We start from the raw sequence: 20,048 nt of genomic DNA, 5'->3' as shown, positions 1-20,048 counted from the left end.
ATTTTCATACGTTAGCAGTTGATGAAACCACAGACATATCTGTCAACAAATGTTTCATTCTGTAATTCAAATTTAGATCTAAAGATTGTACTGTTTATAGAACTTTTTTGGCGGAATAGTTCAGCTACAAGCGTGTGATGCTTCTTCTATTGTTTCAGTGACCAAGCAGTTTTATGAAGAGAAGAAACTTGACCTCCCATAAAATGGTGATGTTTACATCTGATGGAGCGTCAGTAATGTTGGGCAGAGTTAATGGTGTTGCAGCAAGACTTAAACAGGATAATTGCAGATTGTGACTTCACATTTGGCGATGAACAAATTAATACCTTATGTCTAAAATATGATTTTCCAGCTGAAAATACTGTAATAGTTAGACAGTTTAATGATTTCAAATTTTCCATGCAAGAAAAAATTAAATCCAAACTGATTTCAAACTTTGCTCAAATGGTGGCATTTGTACTTCAAAATGAACAGTTTTGCAACCTTGCACAGTTGATGGACATTGGGGGAACCTTTCCTGCATCTAGTGCAGACTGTGAGTGAAGTTTTGGCCTAATGAATCAACTCAAATACAAGCTGAGAAATCGCTTAGGTGAATGTCATTTAGATATGTTAATGAGAATCAAAAGCTATCAATTGGATGGAAGTTCTATTAGTCTAGATAGAGTTTACAAATTATGGGTAAATGCCAAAGACAGGAGAGAGAAAAAAAATAACTGAGTGACTTAAATATGTATGTTATTTTGTTGTTATTCTGTGCAGTTTTACGTCAAATACTTTGTAAGTCTACATAAACTGTGCCATGTGTGCATTCAGTGCGCGCATACTTTTGTCATAGGGAAAGAATTTGCACAACATAAGATTTTTGCGCACCCTGACTACTAAAAATTAGAGGGAGCATTGCCCTTTACCCTCAACATCCTCAGCAATTTCAATCACCAGCCTCATCACATTAAGTAATATCAACTAAGATCCTGCATTTCATTAACTGCTTTGCAACTTTCACTATTTCTTATAGATTTGAACATGTATTTACCTCCATTTTACAAAGGGGCATCAGAGTATGGTTTACATTTAATATTTATTAAAGTTCATGGGCTCAGCCCATACTTGTTTTATTATGGCCACTGAACTGGACCTACATTTGAAGAGGACCAAAAAAAAGTTGGAATGAACTACTGAGTTAAATGGGCAGGTGTTTCTGAATTTGAAAGCCTCAACATTCAAAGACATAGCCAGCAATAGGAGGGTCAAAGAAAGGGAGCATGCAGAGGGTAGATCTGGGAAAAAAGCACAAGTCCTCAGGGCAGTAGGAATATACATTACAAAATGGCCTAATCTAAATGACAAAACAGGGTAAATAAAACTTCAGTGGGAGAAAATGTTAGTTTTGAGAATACAATTTTTTTTAAAATAAAGAAACTAGAAGTTTTGGAGGAACATAGCAAGTGAAAAGGTGCCAAAAGTAATCAGAAAGGTTAGTGCAGTTTGGTCTTTATTTCCAAGGGTTGAAATAAGAAAATGGTTCATTTGCAGAGTGCATTGGTTCAAGGCCTTCAGCAATGCTGTATATTGTTTTGGATATCGATCTTCAAAAGATGTATAATCTCGAGAGGTATAGAGAAAAAAAACACGATGATACCAGGGTTTAAAGATGTGCACAGGTTGCATGAATATTACTTATACAGTGACCCCGATTTTACGCGAATTTGGATTCGCTACGAGTCATTGGACTCCATGTCCATGTCAATCCATACTCCCCCTTCTCCAGCCTTGAATCCCCTTTGCCAATCAACTTCCCAGCTCTTGGCTTCATCTCCCCCCCTCCTATCATTTCGGGTCTCTCCCTCCCCCTCCCACTTTCAAATCTCTTACTATCTCTTTTTTCCGTTAGTCCTGACGAGTGGTCTCGACCAGATGCTGCCTGGCCTGCTGCATTCCACCAGCATTTTATGCGAGTCATTGGACCTTTTTTTTTTGCTCAAAATGGAACAAACTGCCAGAAAAAGAAAATCTTTTTCTGCGACAAATAAGCTTCACCCACTTGACGCGATCAAGACTAAAGGTCAGACTCAAGTTGCACGAGACCTCGGGATACCGGAATCAACACTTCGTGGCTGGAAATCTCACGAAGAAAAGTTATGCACATCGCTTTGTAAAGTTGAAGAAGCAGGACTAAAAGCCAAACTCCTGAAGACAACCAAAGATGTCAGCCTCAATGACTCCCTGTACGAGTGGTTTGTTCAAGCTCGCGCAGAAGGCCTTCCAATTTCCAGTCCTATTCTCAAAGCTCAAGCTGAGAAGTTTGACAAGCAGATCAACGGAGAAACCTCACAGTTCAAAGCTAGCAATGGATGGCTAGACCGGTTTAAACGATGTAACGGGATTTCTCAAGTGTTAGTGTTAGAAGAAATTCCCTCAGCCGACAGTGCCGCCGCCAGCAAATACCCAGCTGAACTAAAAACTCTTAGAAGAAGACGGCTACGTGGAAGAACAAGTGTACAACTGTGATGAAGCAGGACTCTGCTACAAGATAATCCCAGACCGTACACTGGCTAGCAAAGGTGACGCCCACCGATGTGAGGGGTTCAAACAACACAAAGATCGCGTGACATTGTTGTTTTGTGTAAACAAGATTGGAACGGCTTCACAGAGGAAGATGTGCGTGAGGCAGAGAAGCTGTCTGAATGGAACAAAGAAGAGCTACACCAGTGGTACTCTGCTGACGATGAGCGCCCAACATATGAGCACCTGATGGACGCCGAGATCGTCCGTAACGTAACCATAGCACCGGCGGAGGCAAGTGTACCGGTTCTCGAGCCACAAGATGATAATGAAGAGCCTCCACCCCCACAAGTGTCTGAAGCCATTGAACACCTCGAGGCTAGCTTCCGTTAGCTGGAGACCCAGGAGATGGACCACATAAAAAACCTCCAACTCAGAAGCATTCTAGATTTCGCTCCTAGACAGCGACATGCTACGTTCAAGCAAGGAACACTCGATCACTTTTTTAAAGAAATAAACTGTAAATGATGATAGCTAATATTCTTGAATGTTTTTATTTGTTGTTTTGTGTATTAAAAAGCTTTACTAAAAATTAATTTGTGTTTTAATTTCTACAGTAACAACAACCCTGATTTAGCACGACCCCGATCTTTTTGCGATGACATTTTATGGACCCAAATGATCGCATTATAACGGGGTTTCACTGTATTATTGATGTTCAGGTGTGAACAAGGGATTTAATAAGGAAGATTTTTGACCAGGTTAATACCAAGAAATTTTCAAAAGGGGAACTAAAGGCACCATGTATTTAACATTGGAGCTGGACTATCTAGCCATAAAAATCAGAGAAGTTTCTTCACACAAGAACCAGTGGAAATATAGAACACTCTGCAAGAAAAAAAAGAGGCAAATGAATTTTTCTAGACAAATAGTAATAATTTTCTAGTTACTCCACTGATAGAAATCAAAGCTAATGATGGCAGCCTAATCTTGTTGAATGGCTGAACAAGTGAAGGACTGAATGTCATGATGTTTAGTGCAAATTTTGAAATAAGATATCAATGTGTACAGCAGGTTGCAATAAAAAGAGAAAAATCTGCATGCACGGCTAAAACTACAATTTTTGTATATAAAACAAAAAAAGAAAATTATGTTTTTTTAAAGAAAGCTTAATGATATAAAAATGATCACCTGGCTTTATCAAAATATTTCCCAGTATAAGCCATTCCTGCAGCAGCTCCCAGACCTTGTCCTAAGGATCCAGTAGCAACGTCAACAAAAGCTTGTTTCTGAAAAAATGACAAGAGACAAAGTATGACAATAAAACATGGGACACAATCCTTGAGTTTTAAGATAGCTATAGGTAAGGATAATATGGACCTTGCAGGAGAGTATTAAATTGGAGTAGCGAAGTTAATTGCAATAGCTGCCAACATCTGACATATGGAGGGTGCTTTAAGACCAAATGCAGTGTACAGAACAGGTATGTTCCAGCCAGAAGAAAGGACAAGGATGGCAAGGTAAGAAAATCCTACATGTCGAGGGAGGTGTTCTACTTGAATCTTAGGAAGCTAGAATCAAACAGAGCCCTTGGAGTATAAAAAAGCCAGAAAAGAAATCCAGAAGGGATTTAAGAAAGCTCAGCTGGACAAGGAAAAGTCTTTGGCAAGTAGAATTAAAGAGAATCTCAAAGCATTCTATATATACACCAGGAGCAAGAGGATATCTAGGGAAATGGTAGGACCACTCAAGGATAAAGGGGAGAAACATTTGCTTGGATGCAGAGGATGTGGGCAAGGTCCTTAATGAGTATTTTACACCAGTATTTACAAAGGAAGAGGACATGGAGGATAACGAGATTGGTGCCGAGAGTATTAATACACTAAGGCATTTCGGAGTACAGGAGGAGACAGTGTTGGGTCTCTTACAAGAGCATTAAGGTGGTTAAGTCCTCAAGTCCTGATACCTGAGAGAGGCAAGTGAAGAGATTGGCGGGGCTTTGACCAATATATTTGTGTCTTCTCTAGCCATAGGTGAGGTCCCGGAGGACTGGCGAGTAGCTAATGTTGTTCCATTCTTCAAGAAAGGAACCAGGGAAAATCCTGGAAAATATAGATCAGTGAGTCTCATGTCAGTGGTGAGGAAATTACTGTAGAACTTTCTCAAGGATATAATTTATGAGCATTTGGAAAACCATTGCCTAATTTGAGAGAGCCACATGGATTTGTGCAGGGCCAATTGTGCTTAACTCAACTGAGTTTTTCTTCCACGAGATTACGAGGGTGATTGATGAAGGTACAGCAGTGGATATGGTCTACATGGATTTTAGTAAGGAGCATTCCCTCTAAGCTGTGCATCCACACAGTAATTGAAATGCTCTCATGCACATCAGTTGTTTTGCTGTGCAGCTGGAATTGCATGTAGCTGAAAAAAAGCTTACAAAATGTGAAAGATTTTATCTGTTGTACTGCATTTCATTTATACTCTTCAATTAATATCAAAAATGTGATTTTTCAATTTTCATTCTAAATATTAACAGTATGTATTCTACAAAAAGAAACATTTGGAGTTCCATGTGGCATTCAGGTAGTGTAAACATTTCACACTCAGAGCAATGGCTGGCCCACACAGCTATAAAAAAAAAATTTCAAGGAAACGTTGGCAAGATCCCTAATGGGAGGCTCATCCAGAATATCAAGATGCATGAGATCCATGGTGAATTGGCAATCCAGATTCAGAACTGGCTTGCCCATAGAAGACAGAGGATACTGATCAAAGGGACTTATTCTACCTGGTGTTCCACAGGGATCTGTATTAACAACTCTGCTGTTTGTGATATACATAAATAGCTTGGATTAAAATGTAGATGGGCAGGTTAGGAAGTTTGCATTTGATACAAAGATTGGTAGTTTTCCGGATAGTGCAGAAAACTAGCAAATAATACAGCCTGACATAGATCATTTGCAGATATGGGCAGAGAAATGGCAGACGGAGTTTAACCCAGCCAAATGTGAAGTGTTACATCTTGGCAAGTCAAAGGTAAAGAGAGAGTATACTGTTAAGGACAAGAATCTTAACAGTGTTGATGAGCAGAGGGATCTTGGGGTCCAAGTTCATAGCTCCCTGAGCTATACAGGTTGATAGGGTGATTAAGGCGGCATATGGCACCCTTACCTAAATATACCAGGATGCTGTCAGGATGAGAGGCACTGAGTGCAAAATTCAGGAAATTATGTTGCAGTTTGACAAGACTTATTAGGCTGCATCTGAAATATTGCATAGAGTTTGTTGCCCCATTATAGGAAGGATGTTGAAGCTTTGGAGAGAGTCCACAGAAAATGAACCAGGATGCTGTCAGGATTAGTTGGTGATTTGATTGCTAATTTAATTGGTTCGGCACAACATTCCGCACTGAAAGGCCTGTTCCTGTGCTGTACTGTTCTATAACAAAGTGCTGGAAAGAAGACAAATGGATACAAGTGTTTTTATATCCCCCAAAAAAATATGCAGCAGCTTCTTTCACTTTGCTTTGGACTTTTAATTTCTTACAGCAGTCAAAATAAATGATGTCATGCCTTAATAATGACAGCTGCTACAGACTCCAGTGAAATTGAAAAGTATTATCCCTTTCCATTCCACAAAATAAAGCGCACTAGCAAGTGTTCCAAAAGTACATGAAGATGACATTTCCTTAATACTCACTGGAACAGGGTGCCCTTCAAGAATGGAACCCATTTTCCTCAGTGTTGCTAACTGATCCAGTTTCAGGTAGCCAAGTTCTGCCCAGACAGCATACAGTATTGGAGCTGCATGGCCCTGGAACAAGAGTTTCAAAATATGTTTTTAAAGCTTAATTTTGTATTTTTATAAAAACTGTATCAAAGATAAACAAAGTTACATTAAAGTCATTGGGGCAATAATACTTATTATAAGAAAATATATAAGCACGAAAATTTGGCCTGTTCCATTGGCAGTCTATAGCAGACTCAGCTCTAAATGTGAAGGCCAGGCAAGCTCCACTTGAATCTGTTATATGGGAGCCAAACTGCTGAGTCTTACATTAGTGGTGGGGAAATTACTGGAGAAAATTCTAAGGGACAGGATTTATGTACACTTGGAAAGGCAGGGCTGATTAGGGATAGTCAGCATAGCTTTGCAAGGGGAAAATCCTGAATCAATAATTTTATTTAAACATTCTTAGAAGGTAACAAATGAAGTTCATGAAGACAGGCTAGTAGACATTGTTCATATGGACTTTAGTAAGGTATTTGATGTGAATCCAGATGGTAAGCCGCTCCAGAAGTTTTAAAGTACATGGGATCCATGAATTTAGCTCAGTGGTAGGAGGCAGAGGGCAGAGGGCAGTGGTATAAAGATTTTTTAAAAATTGAAAGTCTATAATTAATGGTGTACCACAGGAACTGGTGCTGGGGCTTTGTTTTTTGAGACATAGACTAACAACCTGAATGTGAATATGAAAGCGAAGTTGGATATTATTAGCAACTTTGCAAATGACAAAAATTGGTGAGAGTATGGATATTCAGTTAGATCAGCTAAGGCTACAACAGAATATAGAACAGTTGGAAAGTTGAGCAGAGTATTCACAGATGGGTCTTAATCCCACCAAGTGTGAGTTGTTGCGTTTTGGAAACCAAATAGGGATAGGACATAATTATATTGCATTTGGCAGGGCATTAAGGAATATTGATAAAAGAAACACCTTGGAATCCAAGTCCATAGTTTCCTGAGAGCAGCAAAAGAGGTCAATGGGCCAATGAAGAAATACCATGCTTGCTTTCATAAATCATTGCACAGAATATAAGAGTTCTCACATTATGTTGCAACTTCACAAAATACTGGTAAGATTACACTTGGATTATTGTGCAGTTTTGGTTGCTACAAAACAGGAATGTTATGATTGTTCCAGAGTATGCAGGTATTCACCAACATGTTGTCTAGATTGCAGGACTTTAATTATTGGGAGAGAGTGGATAGGTCGGACTGGTTTCTGTTGGAGTGAATAAGGCAAACTGGCATAAACAGGATACAGTGTATGTAATCAAAATAGATTTCCCAAAGTAGGACTATCAAAAACAAGAGGCCAAGTTTGTTTAAACATATATACACGCAGATAGTAGTTGATCTCTAGAATTTACTGCCAGAACAGGTGATAGAAGCATTTAGACAGACAGTTAAGATACAGAAAGATAGTCCTCATGTGGGCAAATGGTATTCGTGTAGACGGGTCAAAAACAACTTAGACATGTCAAGTTAGAGGGCCTATTTTTGTACTGTTTGATTCTGGTAGCAAAAGGTGTGCTAGATAGTTCAGAATAACATTTTGATTTTGATCAATGAGATGTGCCTTATTGCTGAAAAGTGAAAGATCATCTGAGACTGACCATTTGGTTTGTGATTGTCTGCTGCCTGGAGATCAGCCTCATTACTGGCAGTGTGCAATCTGACAGCCTCATCGCTCATCCAGTAACCACTCAACACATTTTATTAAGTAAGAGCAATGAAATACCACAGGAGAACAAGGCACATTATTGCATTTATTTGCCTTAGTTTCTTTTACAAGAGGTGTATAAACTTTTTTAAAACATAAAAGGCAAAAGGAGAGCAGGACCACACCAACAAAATGCAGATAGAGATACAGAGTAGGCACAGTGCATATAGCAGGTCATATTATTGCTTCACAGCTCCAGTGATCCAGATTTGATCCTGACCTATGGTGCTATTTGCGCAAGCATGCCCATTTACCCAAGCTTCCTTTCCACTTTCTGAAGGTTGTTGGCTTAAATGATTACTGCCAATTAACCCTAGTATAGGTGGACAGTAGGAAAATCAGGGTGATGGGCAGGCAAGAGAATCGGTTATAGGGACACAAGTGATGGAACAGAAAAGACTCGGGATCAAAACTGAGTTGATGGGTCAAATAGCTCCCTTCCATCCTACATATGAATAGCTGAATTTACAATTAACAGGAATTTACATTTAACACCATAGATTTTTAACATGCAACATTTCCTTGACAATTGAAAAAATCCAAATTGATAAAATAAATGGTTATGAAGGGACTAGGTGAGAGTAAGAGTTCAGCACTGACTAGAAGGGCCAAGATGGCTTGTTTCCGTGCTGTAATTGTTATATGGTTATATGAAGTACAAATTTAATGGTTTCCAAATTCAATTTCATCTTTCAATCTTGTTAAAAATTATGGCTTTATCAATGAACAATGCTGATTATTTTCATCTGTTCAGGCCAGATTTTGACCGACTGGCTGAATAAGCAAGTCAGACCTTCTTAGCTCCTATCTGACTTCAAATAACTTTGCAGCACATTCCTAAGTGAAATGTTTCATAATTGATTAGTTCTGAAAAAAATCAGAAAGTCAGCAATCAAGATACACTTGTAACGACTTAAACTACATTTTGTGAAATGATTACATAGAAGTCTTCATTAAAATTGTATTACGTTTTATTTTTCAATATTAGAATGTTCATAACTTATTGTATTCTACTCAAGGCTTGAGAGTTTGTGTGATTATCTGCTAACAATTCAAGGCAAAGATTACAAGACTTCATGAACGACTTTTCCTTCTTACAGGATCACCATTACCTTTGAGAGTATAAAGCGATCATTGTTGGGATTCCTCGGATCTTGTACTTTGAATTTCATGGTGTGGAAAAACAGGACAGACATGATTTCGGCTGCACTGCAGCATGATGTAGGGTGTCTGTAAATCAAATAAACAGCAAGCTAACTCGAACACAGTCAGAGTCTGACAGTAATCATCTTCAACTCTGCAGCATTCCCGCTGCCTCCCACATTCCAATGATGTATGGGTTAGTAGGTTAATTGGTCACAAGGGTGCAATTGGGTGGCATGGACTCATTGGGAGGGAAGGGCTTATTACTGTGCTGCATCTCTAAATACATAAATAAAATTAAAAGCAAAACTGAGTCTTCCATATTCAGTGACAATTGAAGAGATCACTGATAGATGGATGAGAATGGTGAGTCTATGGAATTCGTTGCTACAGGCAGCTGTGGAAGCCAAGTCATTGGATATACTTAAGGCACAGGTTGATTAGTCAGGGTATGAAGGGATACAGGGAGAAGGCAGGAGATTGGGGCCGATTAGGAAAATAGATCAGCCATGATGAAACGGCAAAGCAGGCTTGATGGGCTAAATTGCCTAATTCTGCTCCTACATCTTACGGTCTCACTTCCTTTTAGAGTAGGCAATTACTTTAGATGTGAGTAATTGCAATTTGGTATTCTGCAAAATACTTCAATTAAAAAGAATTAAATTGTGATTACTGCAGTTTCAGAACTGCATTTGAAAACAAATTAAAATTCAAGACTGATGTACACAATTATTGATAATTTTGGCAACAGTAGTCTTGGAATATATAGATTAAAAATGAGTACATCATCCTGTTTATTTATCTTATTTTGAAATGGAAAGCACACCCTTTTCCAAATAGCAGACCATTGTTTCAAAGTATAATAAATAATCATATCTTTCACACCCCATTAAATTCTTTATTTTAAAAGTTACTACACCAAAGAACAAGCTACTATAATATATAGCATTCTTCATCAATAAAATTAAAAGCTTTCTGAAAAATGAAAATTGCTTAACAATAAAAATGTCTTAATTAAATATGAAAAATTATCAATAGACAAAGCAAATATCTGAACATATGGTACAGGATCAATCATTCATTGATTGGTTTATTACTTCAATCTCCATATTAGATGCAAATTATTTAAAATATTTGGCCATCAAAACCTTAATATTTATTGTCATTTTTATTTGTTGTTATCTTAAGACAAAATGCTAGCTAACCATACCTTCAACTAATGAAGACAAAATTAATTTGTTAAATAAACAAAATTATTTGGAAACACAGGAAATATCATTTCAACAGATTAATAATAAATTGGAATTGCACTGCATACCACTGTTGATTTTAGTAAATATCTTCCATGCAGGTTAGAGCACAGTTCATTTTGTACAGAGCATCAGTTCCACCAGATGAAATCCAAAATGGAACTGGATTACTTAAGACACATCATATGTTAAATATTAATGCTTCACATGCTCCAGTCCTGAGCAAGCCTTTCATGCTATACTTAACCAGTTTCCATCAAAATTCTGTGTCTTGCTAAAATGACCTAAACCTGTAACAGTAACAGGTAATAAGAACAAAGTAAAACACTATGTTAGACATTGAAACAGAAAACTAAACATTTCCTTTGAAATCTCCTTACTGCTTTATAGAGAGATGTTCTGGTTGATATTGATTCTACATATGAAAAAGATACAGCACTAAGTGTGGTTAATACATTTCCTATTTTATGAACAGTAAAATTTACTGTCATTAATATAGAAATGCTAGAAATATTCAGCAGGTCAGGCACTAGGAGAGAAAAACAGAGGCAATAGTTCAAGTTCATTGCTTACCAGAACTGAGTAAAGTTATAGAGAAAGGGGAAAGGTGGAAGGAACTAGGAGAATATTTGAGAGAATGGACTCCCATGAAGATGACGATCAAAAGATGGTGGTGATTGCAGGTGACTTGCCTAGAGCAGATAAAAATAAGATAACAGAAGAGGGAAAAACAATAATGGAACATTTTTGATAATGTGTGTTTTTCTGGAATAACTAAACACAGAAGATTCAGCAGATGCTGGATATATTTCTCTTTTTAACCACTTCTGTTTTTCCCCTGGAAGGAAACTTTTACTTTGTATTCATGTCTAATCTATGGCAGCAAGAGATCACAGGTAATTACTAAAGGAACACCACAAGCAAGACCTTTCCTGTTTTCAATTAGGACCTATAACCTTATAATGAAGGAACAGGGCCTCAGCTACCATGATTGATGAGTCTAGTTTAATCTCACCTGCATGCACATGGTCTGTTTACCTCCATTTCCTGCCTGTTTGTGTCTAAATGTTTCATAAATGTTGTTATTGCATCGGCCAGACGGAAGTGAATCTGTGGTATCTTGAGCCAAAGGGTGGTGAATCTGTGGAATTCATTGCTACTGATGGCTGTGGAGGCCAAGTCATTGGGTACTTTTTGAGCGGACTTTGATAGGTATTTAATTAATAAGGGCATCAAAGGTTATGGGGAGAAGGGGGCTGAGAAAACATAAATTAGCCACGATGGAACGGCAAAGTGGACTCAATGGTCCAATGCCTAATTCTGCTAAGTCTTATGGTATCTGTTTTTGCCATCTCCCAAGCAGATCATTACAAGCATGTATCACTTTTTATATTAAAAAAAAGCCTGCAAATCTCCTAAACTTTCCCACTCATCTCAAACCAATGTTCTATAGTATTTTGACCTCTGGCCTATCTATACCTTTCAATTTTTATACACCTTCATCTCATCTCCCCTCAGTTTTAATGGTCCAGAGAAAATAATCCAAGCTTGTCAGGCCTTTCATTATACAATATACTCAATTCCAAGCAACATTCTGGTGAACCTCTCCTGTACCCTCTCCAAAGCCTCCTCTTCCTTCCTCGTGTATGGTGACTGCCCATCCTTTATATCCAATGTCCCCATTGATGGAGGGAGAATGCCTCATACCTTCATTACCACTCTATCCACTTGTTGTTACTCAAGGAACCCATGGACTTGCACCCCAAGATCCCTTTGCACATCACTGCTTTGAAGAGTCATGCCATTTACTACAAACTTCCCTCTTACACTTGACCTCCCAAATGAGCCACTTCACTTGGCAGATTAAGCACCAGTTAAACATTTCATTGCCCAAATTTCTATCTGATCTATATCCTACTGTATCTGTCAATACCTTCCTCATGATCCACAACTACCAATTTCTGTATTATTTACAAACATACTAATCAACCCATTTGAAAGACTCCCAAACAACGTGAGCTGACTATCCCAAATAACTAATCTTAAAAATGAGGAGTGTGCATTTCAGATATTCCTCAGGAAAAATCGTAAGCCTTAGCAGCCAAGCTGTACTGCCAAAGGTAATCAGCCAAAAAGCTTCAGCCCAACGTTATCTGCATAGCCCAGGGATTACTTATTCACTTAGCCACAAGGTGGTCAATACTTTATGGCTAAAGGAAGCTCAATTTCTCAAATAATATAAAAGCATTCCTTCAAATGAAACCCCTTTCAAGAATTCATGCTCATCACCTTGATAACTAGAAATACCGGTTTCCCGTGAGTTTCATTGAAGACAACTGAATAACACTCAGAAGAGGTTGGATTAAAAACTGGCGAACTAGCCAGGAATTAAACACAAGATGATATTTGCCCTTTGTTATCATTTTTTCTACTCAATTTAAATCCAACGAAAAAATTAGTCAGTTATTGGCTATGTAATATACTGGAATATTTTGTTTAAAAATCAGGATATCGAAATTACTTCACTATTCCGAGTTCCGCGAAGGCTTGCCTAAATTACCACAGCTTTTCAGCAAACTCCCAGCGGTGCGGATTCACTGTGGCCATCCGAGTAGGTTTGCTGATCCACACCGACCTTGGACTTTGGGACTGAGAAAAGGGAGTGCGAAAGAAATCCCAAGAAAAATGGTAAGGAATATTAGAGAAATAAGGTCTGGGGCTGCCGCCATCTCCTAACAGGCGGGCTCAGGCCGAGCAGAGACCTCCTCCAACATGAAGAATTACTTCAGACAACCGGCACTTTGTGAGAAGGATCCCCTTTTCCTTCAGTTCCTGGTGGCCGCGTTTTACAGACGCTTCCACTTGGTGTTCAGTTCGGCAGTATTATTTTTTTTGCAGGGTGTCCGCGGCGGCGGGAAAACGTCGCTCGTACACTGAGTGAGTTGACCCGACGGGCAGATACCTACCCCGACCCAGCCTCGGTGGTGGAGGTGATGGAGTGAATCCTCAGCGTGTTGGCCATGTCCTTCAGGGCCTGCAGGGTGCAGGCATCGGGTCTGTGGTAGCACGCCATGGCACGTCCGTTCCTTCTCTGGAGATACTGAGAGGGAAGAGGGGTTTCGGTTGGCTGTGCCTGAAGCCAACCGCCATGCACCGGCACTGAGAAAGGAGGAGCTCAGCTCGGCCTATCGGCTTCCCATCGGCAACCTGACAGACTGAGCAGAGGCGGCCCACGCTGCACGTTAACTCTGCCCACATTAAGGTTACCCCATAGATGAAGGATTAGCCAAAGCTGACAAGGCTTTTATCGGAATAATTAGAAGAGAGAGAGAGAGATAGGAGTCAGCAATTAAAGTGGAAGTAAGATTTGCAGAAGTGTGTGAGCAGATTGCTAAAACAGGAAGGTTTTGAAGGGAATACAATGGAGTAAGATTTTCGAAGCACACGCCGACGAAAGGATTTCCGAGGGGGTATCCAATGGGGTCCCAGAGCGGGTCATATGTCCTAGTATCTCCTGGTATTTGGCGCTGTGTCAACATTTACTCAGTGAGCACTCCCAGAAGCGTATGGAGCAATGTTCAAAAAAAATGCAAACACGAGAAAATCTGCAGATGCTGCAAATTCAAGCAACACACAAAATGCTGGTAGAACACAGCAGGCCAGGCAGCATCTATAGGAAGAGGTACAGTCCACGTTTCGGGCCGAGACCCTTCGTCAGGACTAACTGAAAGAAGAGATAGTAAGAGATTTGAAAGAGGGAGGGGCGATCCGAAATGATAGGAGAAGACGGGAGGGGGAGGGATGAAGCTAAGAGCTGGGAAGTAGATTGGCTAAAGGGAAACAAAGCTGGAGACACGGGAGAAAGAAAGGGGGAGGGGAGCACCAGAGGAAGATGGAGAGCAGGCAAGGAGTGATTGTGAGAGGGAAAGAGAAGAAAGGGGGGAATAATAAATGAATAAATAAATAAAATAGGGGATGGGGTTCAGCAAGGATTGCTCCCTACGCAACTCCCTTGTCCATTCGTCCCCAGCCCCATCTCCCTCCTGGCACTTATCCTTGCAAGCGGAACAAGTGCTACACATGCCCTTACACTTCCTCCCTCATCACTATTCAAGGCCCCAGACAGTGCTTCCAGGTGAGGCGATACTTCACCTGTGAGTTGGCTGGTCTGATATACTGTGTCTGGTGCTCCCGGTGTGGCCTTCAATATATTGGCGAGACCCGACACAGGCTGGGAGACTGTTTTGGTGAACACCTACCTCTGTACGCCAGAGGAAGCAGGATCTCCCACTGGTCACACATTTTAATTCCACGTCCCATTCCCATTCCGATATGTCAATTCATGGCCTCCTCTACTGTCGCGATGAAGCCACACTCAAGTTGGAGGAACAACACCTTATATTCCGTCTGGGTAGCCTCCAACCTGATAGCATGAACATTTTTTTCTCTAACTTCCGCTAATGCCCCTCCTCCCTTTTTTACCCCATCCCCGATTTTATTTATTTATTCATTTATTATTTTCCAAACCCACTTTGTTCTCTCTCTCTTTCCCTCTCACAATCACTCCTTGCCTGCTCTCCAACTTCCTCTACTGCTCCCCTCCCCCTTTCTTTCTCCCGTGTCTCCAGCTTTGTTTCCCTTTAGCCAATCTACTTCCCAGCTCTTAGCTTTATCCCTCCCCCTCCTGCCTTCTCCTATCATTTTGGATCTCCCCCTCCCTCTTTCAAATCTCTTACTATCTCGTCTTTCAGTTAGTCCTGCCGAAGGGTCGCGGCCTGAAACGTCGACTGTACCTCTTCGTATCGATGCTGTCTGGCCTGCTGTGTTCTAGCAGCATCATGTGTGTGTTGCTGGAGGAATGCAGCAGGTCAGGCAGCATCAATGGAGGGAATTGAACGGTCGACATTTAGGGCCGAGATCCTCTGTCAGGGCTGGAAAGAAAGGAGACAAAAGCCAGAATAAAAGGTTGGGTGGGGGGGGCATGTACTGGTTGGTAATAGGCAAATCCAGGCAAGGGGAGGGGTAGGAATGTTCTGAAATGCTGGGAGGTGATAGATGGATGAGGCAAGGAGCTGAAGAAGATGGAATCTGAAGGAAAATGACAATGGACCATGGAATAAAGGGAATAGGCACATCATGAAGCAGGGAAGGAGAAAGAGAAGAGGTAAAGGGAATGGTTGGGGGGGGTGTAATGAGGGAAAGCAGGAGAGTGGTTACTGGAAGTTGGAAAAATCAGTGTTAGGTTGGAAACTGCCAAAATGGAATATTGATCTTTTAATCTCCATCTGGCCTTCTACTGCCAAGCTGAGAAGAGGCAATGGACAGACACATGGGAATGGAAACTGGAATTAAAATGGGTTGCCACTGTGAGGTCCTTCTTTTTTTCCACTCCCGATGATGGGTTTTGTCCAGAAATGTCAATTGTTCATTTCCCTCCATAGATGCCATTTGACCAGTTGAGTTCCTCCAGAATTTTGTGTATATTGCTCCACTTGGCATCTGTAGTCTTTCTTATGTTTGAAGTGTATGGAGACATTTTACTATTTTAAATGCACTTGGTATTTTCTTGCTTTTGTCCTCATCTACAGGAAGGAACCAAAAACAAGCCCATTTTAAACACTGACATGGCAGTCAACAGCCTTTAAAGAGGCGAGTTTTAGCACTGAAAAGCTGTCAGCTGAAGAACTGCAGTATACTGTTTGTTTATTAATTGCTGGTGGAAACAAATATAAAGTTTTGAGGCATACAAAATGATGAGTGATTGAAATGTACAATATTGCATATTTTGATGTAAAATCTTGTAGTGTGGTTTGTGAAGGGGATTCAGAGGCTTCAGAGAATATAGATATGTGAATGGGTAAGAAGGGTATGGAAGATGAATGTGGAAAAATAAAGTAATTCATTCTATCAGAAAAAATATAAACAGCTTTTTTTTAATTGTGAGAGATTGTCAGGCATTTGTTTTTGGGAAGACATCAGTGCCTTTGTACACAAATTATCTTCAGGTTGATGAAGATAGATACTTTATTGATCCTGAAGGAAATTACAGTGTTATAGTAGCATTACAAGTGCACAGATATACAAATATTAGAAGAGAAGTAAGAAAGAATAAAAAAAAATATTTACCTCAAACAGTCTAGCAGGAGAGGGTCACACTTCCCTGGCTATAGGTTAACTCATTATAGAGCCTAATGGCTGAGGGTAAGAATGACCTCATATAGCGCTCTTTGGAGCGGCGCAGTTGTCTTAGTCAGTCACTAAAAGGGCTCCTCTGTTCAGCCAGGGTGGCATGCAGAGGGTGAGAAACATTGTCCAGAATTGCCAGGATTTTCCACGGGGTCCTTTGTTCTACCACAGCCTCCAGTGTGTCCAGTTTGACTCCTTGAAAGAGCCAGACTTTCTAATCAGTTTATTGAGCCTGTTGGCATTTGCCATGCTGATGCCATTGCCCCAGCACACCATTGCATAGATGATTCTACTGGCAACAACAGACTGGTAGAGCATAAAGGAGAGGCCTGTATACTCCAAAGGACATCAGTCTCTTCAGTAAGTAGAGGTGACTCTGGCCCTTCTTGTACACAGCCTCTGTCTGTCATCCAGGTGCACCCCCAGGTACTGATAGGTCCTCACCATCAATAGTAACAGGAAGCAGTGCAGGAGTCTTCCTAAAGTCTATCACCAGATCCTTTGTCTTACTGATGTTGAGCTGCAGATGATTCACGTTGCACAGTTTGATGAAGTCCTCCACCAGTGCCCTGTGTTCATCCTCCTGTCCTCACTTTAAACACCCGACTATTGCTGACTCATCAGAGAATTTCTGCAGGTGACATGCCTCCGTGTTGTATCTAAAGTTTGAGGTATACAGGGTAAACAGGAAGAGAGGGGCCCCAGTTCTGACCACCCCTCTGGAATCACGACCAGCCCCTCTGGGGTCTTCATGATGTGTGAGGTTAGGGCCACTGGACAGTAGTCATTCAAGACTTGGTTGGCCCTTCTTACTGTGACAACAAATGATGTTTTCCACACAGCTGGGAGCCTTTCTAGGCTGAGACTCAGATTTAAAATGCGCCAGAGAACTCCACACAGGTGCCTCAGCATCTGGACTCTTGCTGAGGGGGTTGTGAACAGGAGGCTCACATGCAGGTGGAAATAAAGAAAATCTAGGAAGACAAAAGTATGGTGCCCTTTATTGCAAGAGAATTTGAGTACAAGAGAAGGTACCTTTTATTCCAACCACACCTGGTTGTATACAGAATGTCTTCCCTATTGTGGTAAGAAATAAGATAGAGAAAATGAAACACAGGGTTTACCATATTTATTTCTTAAATGGCTGGTTTGTTGTGTGAGGAGCAATTAAGCAAAGTGATTCTACACCCAAGTTTAGAATACTGAGAAGTGTACTCATAATACATGTAGAACTCTCCTGGGACTTGAAAAGGTGGATGTCTCTTGTGGATGATGTTTCCTATGGCTAGGATGTCCAGAAGGAGAGATCCTAATCTCAAAGACGGTTCAGCAATATTGTTAATGCAGCTAAATTACTCACGGCTAACAAGTCAAACCAAAATGTTTATATGAACACAAGGTGAATTCTCCACCTAACTTTTTGATGGAAAATACTGAAGAACTGGACAATTGTAGCATTCTGAATTTTAACCTGCAGTGTTTTCACTGTTATCTTTTCATGACCTTTGCACTCAAGCCAAATATTAAAGCATTTTGAGTTAGTGCGCTAGGCTAATGCATTGTTTTCACAGTGAAACTATTATCCAAGAAAATATTCAATAGAAACAACACTTTAGTGATATTCACATGGCACTCTGGAGATAACTTATTGCCATTGGATCACTCAGATGGCTTTGAGTTTCAGCCTCATCCTTTCGGCAAAATATATGATTTCCCAATTTGGTCTGCTGTATTTATCTTGAAGCAAACAAAGATTTCAGGTAAGAGCTGCAGCCCTTCTTTGATCAACTCTTTTCAAAATTGTAAAGAAATTCCCTAGGTTCTTCTTATGATAGTCGTAGTAATAGAGTAATACAGCACAGAATCAGGCTTTTTGGCCCAACTCGTCCATGCTGACCAAGGTGCCCAACTAAATTAGTCTAACTTTTGTTTATTTATTGAGATACAGCGTGGAACAGGTTCTTTCAGCCCTTCAAGCTGCACCAGCCAGCAACCCTAGCCTAATCTTGGGACAATTTATAATGACCAATTAACCTACCAACCAGTACATCTTTGGACTGTGGAAGGAAATTCACACCGTAATGGGGAGAACATACAAACTCCTTACAGACAGTGGCGGGAATTGAACCCAGGTTGCTGGTACTGTAAAGCATTGTACTAATCACTATGCTACAGTGCCGCCACATCTGCCCACATTTTGCCCGTATCCTTATAAACCATTCCTGTCCATGTACTTAGTGTTATATTTTGTACTTCAGAAACTAACCAAAAGAAAAACACAGGAGCTGGGTGAATTGTCTACTTAGTTTATCTTTTCCCTCTTTTTTTGAGTGAGGCACTCACGTAGGATCTGGTGGTGTAATGTCGTATGCTATTCACATACTTGTTAAATAAAACCCATAATGAATTATGTAAACAAAGAATGCTTAATCAAACAATATGTTTACAATATTGCTCAACTATTACTGAAATATTAAATACACTACATTTATCCAAATGTCTTTTAGATGTTATTGTATTTACCGCAACTATTTTCTCTGGCAGTTTATTCCATATACGCTCCACCCTCAGCATGAAGAAGCTGCCTCTCAGGTTCCTTATAAATCTTTCCCTTCTTAACTTAAACTTATGCGTTCTAGCTTTTAGTTCCCTTTCCCTGATAAAGAGATTGTGCATTCACCCTATCTATGTCCCTATGGTTTTATAAAGCTCTGTAGGGTCATCCCTCTCCCTGTAAGTCAGGCCCTTGAGCCCTGCCTTCACTCCTGTAAATATTTTTTGCTCTCTTTCCAGTTCAGTGATGTCTTTCCTATAACAGAATGACAAAAATTGTGAATAATACTCCAGGTGTGGCTTCCCCGATGTCTCATACAACCGCATAACATCTCACGTCCACTAGAGGGCACAGCCTCAAAATTGAGGGGCGACCTTTTAGAACAGAGATAAGGAGGAATTTGTTTAGCCAAAGAGCGATGAATCTGTGGAATGCTGTGCCACAGACTGCGGTGGAGGCCAAATCCGTGGCTATATTTAAAGGGGAAGTTCATAGATTCCTGATTGGTCAGGGCATCAAGGGATATGATGAGAGGGCAGGTGTATGGGGTTGAATGGGATCCAGGATCAGCCATGATGAAATGGCAGAGCAGACTCAATGGGCTGAATTGCCTAATTCTACTCCTATGTCTTATGGTCTACACTAAATGCTCTGATTGATGAAGGCCAGCATTCCAAACAGCTTCTTCACCACCTCATCTGTCTGTGATGTCACTTTCAGTGAACTACGTACTTGATCTCCTAGGTTCCTCTGTTCCCCAACACTTCTCAGGGCCTTATCATTTGTTCAAATCCTACCCTGGGAGATTATAAGTGAAGTGGGTCGACAACTTTAAATTACTTGGTGTGGATCATTTCAGAGGATCCGTCCTGGTGCAACACTTATGTGCCTCTACCAAGAA

At 40.4% G+C, this 20,048-nt stretch overlaps 1 protein-coding gene across 1 annotated transcript in view; it reads right to left on the bottom strand.

Moving 5' to 3' along the window:
• The window catches only part of LOC134356875 (transketolase-like), a 45,231-nt gene extending 31,617 nt beyond the window's left edge, over positions 1-13,614 (bottom strand). Inside the window, exons 1-4 of the mRNA XM_063068098.1 lie at positions 13,374-13,614; positions 9,127-9,244; positions 6,208-6,321; positions 3,697-3,794 (exon numbers count right to left, since the gene is read on the bottom strand). Of these exons, the coding sequence (XP_062924168.1) occupies positions 3,697-3,794; positions 6,208-6,321; positions 9,127-9,244; positions 13,374-13,480 (437 nt within the window). The 5' untranslated portion in view covers positions 13,481-13,614. The remainder of the gene's footprint in view (positions 1-3,696; positions 3,795-6,207; positions 6,322-9,126; positions 9,245-13,373) is intronic.
• Positions 13,615-20,048: the final 6,434 nt, after the last annotated feature.

The sequence above is a fragment of the Mobula hypostoma genome, chromosome 15 (assembly GCF_963921235.1).
Source record: "Mobula hypostoma chromosome 15, sMobHyp1.1, whole genome shotgun sequence".
NCBI lineage: Eukaryota > Metazoa > Chordata > Chondrichthyes > Myliobatiformes > Myliobatidae > Mobula > Mobula hypostoma.
The sequence above is the reverse complement of the archived record's forward strand: the minus strand, read 5'-3'. Positions and strand labels throughout refer to the sequence as shown.